The 6067-nt window shown below is 44.5% G+C and overlaps 1 protein-coding gene and 1 pseudogene across 1 annotated transcript in view; one reads left to right on the plus strand and one right to left on the minus strand.

Moving 5' to 3' along the window:
* LOC114053365 (triggering receptor expressed on myeloid cells 3-like) overlaps positions 1–1767 on the minus strand; it is a 9495-nt gene extending 7728 nt beyond the window's left edge. The window contains 1 exon segment of the mRNA XM_027876338.1: positions 1708–1767. Within this exon segment, the coding sequence (XP_027732139.1) occupies positions 1708–1767 (60 nt within the window).
* A 173-nt stretch (positions 1768–1940) lies between these two features.
* LOC114053367 lies at positions 1941–5001 on the plus strand (annotated as a pseudogene).
* The last annotated feature ends 1066 nt before the right edge of the window (positions 5002–6067 follow it).

Here is a 6067-nt window from a genome sequence, read left to right on the forward strand (position 1 = left end):
GAAGGAAGGAAGGAAGGAAGGAAGGAAGGAAGGAAGGAAGGAAGAGAAAAAATAGTATACTTTAGTCAATATTCAGATATTTGTTCTCTGGAGGAGGATAGCATTTTTCATCAATAGTCTTTGGGATTATTCTGGATCGTTGTATTGCTAAGAATAGCTAAGTTGTTCACAATTCTTCATTGTACAGCATTGCTGTTACTGTGTACAAAATTCTCCTGGTTCTGCTCACTTCACTTTATATCAGTTCATGTAAGTCTTTCCAGGTCTTTCTGAAATCATTCAGCTCGCCATTTCTTATAGTACAATAATATTTCATTTTAATTCAGGTCCCTTTTCATTCTTGATCTTGTAATCCTATGAATTCTGGGCTCTATTTTGGCTCAGAGAGCAGTTGGTTCTCCCCCCCCCCCCCCCAACACACACACAATTAGCTGGACTCTCATGCCTAGGAGAAATACTGCCCTTGGTATTCTTCTTCCTAAAATACTGTTTTTATCATGTCATTTCCCTTCTGAAAAACTTAGAAAGGGTGCCTCTTTCTTATCCTGTAAATTCTAAATGTTTCTGCATGGCTTTTGAAGAAGGCATAACCTAGCACTTAGCTTTTCAATCTTACTTCCCAATATATATACTCTGTTACAGTCAGGCTGGTCTCCACATTGTCCCTTGAACATACCATACATTTTGCATCCACTTAATTTTTACCGTGTAGATTGTCAGGCCAATCTGTTTTGAACAATTATGGAACTCATTGAGGAAGCACCTTAATATTCTGAGGTTTGAAGGCAATCAATACAATAGAATCTGGGGTATATGGAGTATGCAAGGAGTACTAGCACCTCTGGTATGAGGGCTTGCTGAGCCGTTTTCAGGACTGCTCATCAACCTTTGGTGTCTACCAGGCACTCAACTCTCACCTGTGACTCCAAGAAGCTGTAGCACGTGCAGTGTCCACACCCAGGTAAACCCTCTCCTCACTCAGGCTAAACTAGGTTGAAGGTAACCAGCAAGCCTCAAACCCATGTGTGAGTTAGGAGGATGTCTATCTCAAGGATGTGAAGACTTCCCTTGGTAGCAAAGAGGAGATTATATTGAAGAGGAGATTCCTATATCATTCAGTCCCAGAGGGTGATTAGAAATCACCAATGAGGTGATTTCTAAGATTCCTTCTGCTGGAGGCTCAGCTTTCACACCAGTACTGCCCCCTCTTAGTTTGATATTGAGATAAAATGAGGCACTCATAATTCATCGAATATTTAAGGAGGTTTACTTTGCCCTAACACAACAAGAATATGCAACAAGGATACATTAGTACTTGGTTTTTCTAGACCAAACCCTTTCATCTCCATCTGGAAACACTCTGGTCAAACCTTAAGGTATGGAGACTCTAGTGGTCTTAGGCAACCTCCAAGTCTGAGAGGTACAGACTATATATGGCTGGGACTTTTTATGCCCCTAGATAACCAGGAAGCTGCAATCAGATTGTCTGAAGTTCCTACCATTTGCTACAGTCCCTAAAGGCCCTTACAAAGAAATATGCTTTTTTAACCAGGTTAAGATGCAAGCTTGAAACAAAGTAGGTGATGTATTACATTGTGCCATGGGCTTAGTGTCAGGAACCTGGCAGATCTGACCATTGGCATCTTGTCATGCCCCTGAGCAAGCCATCTAACCTTTGTGGGACTCAGTCAACACCCGAGGTCTTACCTGCTTTAGGTCTCTAAACCAGAGAGTTTCTACAACAGGAATTCCAAAATTGTAGAGCATTGTTGTTAAAATTTTAAGTTGCCCAGAGAACGACTTGCCTAACATATCGACAGGAATAAGGTATACCCCATCCCCAAATTAAACTCATCACCACCATAGCTACCTGCTAGAGGACGAGGTCCAAAAGGAGCTGAGACTCAGAAAAAGTCACTTTGATTTGAGAAGAAAAGGGGATGGAGCAGTCAGAAGAAGGAGTTACCCAGAGAACAGGTGTAACTCTGCTGTGGGAAATTGGGGTAACCAGGTAAAGAATAGGACACTGTGCTCATGGATTTGGACCATTGATCTGACCATTGAGCTGGAAGAGACCTCAGAGACCATGTAGTCCAACTCCCTCACTTTATAGATGGGGAAACTGAGGTACAGAGATTTTTGTTTTTTTTTTTACTTGTCCAAGGTCACAAAAGCAATAAGTGTTCAAGGTAGGATTTGAAACCAGGTTTTCTGTCTCCAGATTCAGTGCTCCTTCTACTACACCATGCCAAAAGAAAATAGAGAAGGTTCAAGGAATAAGCCAGAAATCAATATGGTTGATTTCTTTTTAACATGGTTGATTTTTTTCAAATTCATTTAGTACCAGAGGATAGAATGTTGTAGCTGTAAGGGACCTGAAAGCTCACCTTAGAAATTCAACTTTCTTATTTTATAGATGACTAGATTCAAGCCCAGAGAGGTCAAGTGACCTGCCCAAAGTCATTTGCCTAAATATCACAGAGAAGAATTAGAATTAGAACCCAGTTCTCCTGACTCCTAGTGCAGGGTTACACCCATTATACCAAGCTCCGTCTTTGTCGCTCATCCTTCTAGCTCTGTCTGGCTATTTCTCTGTCCCAGAAACCAAAAGTCATAGAAAGCATCTCCATTTTCTAACTCCTCCCTGCTGCTTACCATCACATATAGTCAGTAGGAAGGGGTTCCTGAGGACAAGGGGCTCCTGGGGTGGCTAATAGATCACACACTGGTATATTCCAGAGTCCTGCTTCAGGAATCTCATGATTGTGAAATTCACCATGGCATCAGGAGGGTTGTCTGACAGCAGATACTTGCCAGCCTGGACCTGGCTTAATTCCCCTTTCATATTACTTGTTTGTGCCAGTGTCTCCACTTGGCCATCATGCCCTAATCTCTGCCACGCCTTCAGGGCATTAGAATATTTCCTAATGTTGTAGGCACAATGCAGAGTTGCATCTTGTCCCTCTACTGTGCACAGGGGACCTTGTAATTCTGGGAAAAAAAAGAATTTGAGTCAGAGAAGACCCCTCCTTCCCTCTATTTCCATCCTCCAATTCATTTCATAGATATAAAAAAAAAAACTGAAGGAGATGAAGTGATTTGTTTGAGATCACCCAAGTGGCAGAACCTGGATCCTGGCCCAGATGTCTCTGACAGCCTCAACCAATGCAACAGCTCTGAGCTCTCTTGACTCAAATATCACTTATTAAAGCCAATAAAAAAAAGCTTTCATATTTAACCTCAATTTTTACCAACTAAGTTTGCTTTGTTTTCATATTTTATTTAGTTAATTTCAATGCATAGAGTCAACAATGTCAGAGTACATGATGGGGATAAGAGGGGTAAGGTGTAAGAAGATTGGAAAGGCAGGGGATTGTTATGAAGGACTTTGAACATCAGACAGAAGGTTTTATATTTGATCCTAGTGGTAATAGAGACCTGCTAGCATTTATTAAGTAGTAAGGGTAGGGGATGGCATGGTCAGAAGGTCATTTGACAGCTGAATGAATGATAGACTGGAATGAGAGATTTGTGACAGAGAGCAATCAGAAGACTATGGCAACAGTCCAGGTGTGGGGTGATGAGGGCATTCAACAGAGTGGTAGAAGTATCACAGGCAAGAAGGGCACATATGCCAGAGACAAAACTAAAACTAAAAGCTAGTCCCTTTCTCTGCGGAATCACCATGTCAGTCAGGAAGCCTGTACACGTACCCCGAAAACTGGCGGGCCTTCAAGGCCCTCATTGCTGCACAGTACAGTGGGGCCCAGGTCCGCGTGCTTTCCACACCTCCCTGCTACCACTTTGGTCAAACCAACCGCACCCCTGAATTCCTCCAGAAATTTCCTGTGGGCAAGTTCTAGTGTTTGAGGGTGATGATAGATTCTGTACGCTTGAAAGCAACGCCATGGCACACCGTGTAAGCAACAATGACCTTCAAGGCTGTACTCCGGAGGCAGGTGCCAAAGAGATCCAGTGGGTGAGCTTTGTGGACAGTGACATTGTTCCTCCAGCCAGTCCCTGGGTGTTCCCCACTCTTGGCATCATGCATCTCAACAAACAGGCCACAGAGAACGCAAGAGAGGAGGTAAGGAAAGTACTGGGGCTGCTGGATGCCCACCTGAAGACTCGGATTTTCGTGGTGGTGGAGTGTGTGACTCTGGCTGACATCACAGTTGTGTGCACCCTCTTATGGCTCTATAAGCGGGTCCTAGAGCTGTCTTTTTGGCAGGCCTTTCCCAACACCAACTGCTGGTTCCTCACCTGCATCCACCAGCCCCAGTTCTGGGCGGTGTTGGGAAAGGTGAAGCTCTGTGAGAAGACGGCATAGTCTGATGGTAAAAAGTTTGCAGAGAATCAGCCTAAGAAGGAGGCCCTGAAGAAAGAGAAGGGATAGTGAGAAGAGGAACGGAAGGCCCAGGCTGAGTGGAAGGAAGAGAGGAAGGCAGCCGTAGTCCCTGGCCCCAAGAAGGAGATGGATGAGTGTGACCAGGCTCTGGCCACAGAGCCCAAGGCCAAGAATCCCTTTGCCCACCTGCCCAAAAGTACCTTTGTGTTGGATGAATTTAAGCAAAAGTACTCCAGCAAAGATGTGCTGATGGTGGCCCTGCTGTACTTCTGGGAGCACTTTGACCATGACGGCTGGTCCCTGTGGTATGCCGAGTACCGCTTCCCATAGGAGCTCAGCCAGCCCTTCATGAGCTGCATCCTCATCACTGGAATGTTCCAGTGCCTGGGCAAGCTGAGGAAGAATGCCTTTGCCAGCATCATCCTTTTTGGACCAACAATAGCAGTGCCATTTCTGGAGTCTGGGTTTTCCGGGACCAGGAACTTGGCTTCCTGCCAAGTCCCAACTGGCAGACGGATTATGAGTCCTACTCATGGTATAAACTGGATCCTAGCAGTAAGGTGGCCCAGACAAGGGTCTGAGATTACTTCTCTTGGGTGGGGGCCTTCCAGTACATGGGCAAACCCTTCAATCAGGACAAGATTTTCAAGTGAACATCCTCCCTGCTACCACCTCGCTGCCTGCTTCCTCCTCTGCAGGGAGGGTGTTTTCTGAACACAGAAGAAAAATAAAATAAAATAAAAGCCAATAGTCCTTAACAACCAATACGATATGAGGGATGAAAGAGAGAGTGAAGAATAGGGGAGTACTCCTAGGTCTTGAGCTGGAATGACTGGGAGTGGTACCAGATAGTGGTACCCTCAACATAAGTGTTGGGGAAAAACATAAGTTTATTTTTAGACATTTTGAGTTTAAGAGGACATGCATTTTGAGATCAGCCTGGGGATCAGCAGAGAAGTTAAAGCTATATGTAGATTTGAGAAGCATCAGCATAGAAATTATAATTGAATCCATGGGAATTGAATCCATCTAGGGATATAGTACAGAAGAAAAAGAGAAAAGGGCCCAGAACAGAGCCCTGAGGGCTCATAGTTATTGTGTGTAACTTGGATCAAGATCCAGCAAAAGAGACGGAGTAGACCCAGTCAGATAGGCAGGAGGAGAACAAAGACTGTTATCAAGGAGAAGGAGGAGGGCGGTAGTGTCAAATGCTGCAGAGTCAAGAAAGGTGACAATTGGGAAGAGGCCACTAGTTTTGGCAATTAAGTAATCATTGGCAACTTTGGAGAGAGCAGTTTCGGTTGAATGGTGAAATGGGAAACTAACACTGCAGAGACTTTTTTAAAGAGTGTGAGTAAAGGAAATGAAAGCATTATAAACAGCCTTTTTGAGGAGTTTAACTATAAAAGTGAGAACTCAGAAAGACCTTAGCTCAAAAGGGCCAAGGTCTCCCACTGCATCATGGGTTGTCTCCAGTTGTCCTGATCAATATCTGGCTGGACCCAGGTGGCTCTGGAGGAGAAAGTGAGGCTGGTGACTGCACAACCCTCCCTCATGCAAATCAAGGTCAATTGCAAGCCATGTCATCATCTCTCTGATGTCATGGTCCACTTTGAGAATGAAGGACAAACCACAACCTGTGAGTAGTCTGAGCTGCCTGAATAGTGACCCAGTTGGCCAGTTCCAGTTGGGTAACTCAGCTCATCCTGTCCTGTCCTC

The sequence above is a fragment of the Vombatus ursinus genome, unplaced genomic scaffold (genome assembly GCF_900497805.2).
Source record: "Vombatus ursinus unplaced genomic scaffold, bare-nosed wombat genome assembly UNPS02014811.1, whole genome shotgun sequence".
Taxonomy (NCBI): Eukaryota; Metazoa; Chordata; class Mammalia; order Diprotodontia; family Vombatidae; genus Vombatus; species Vombatus ursinus.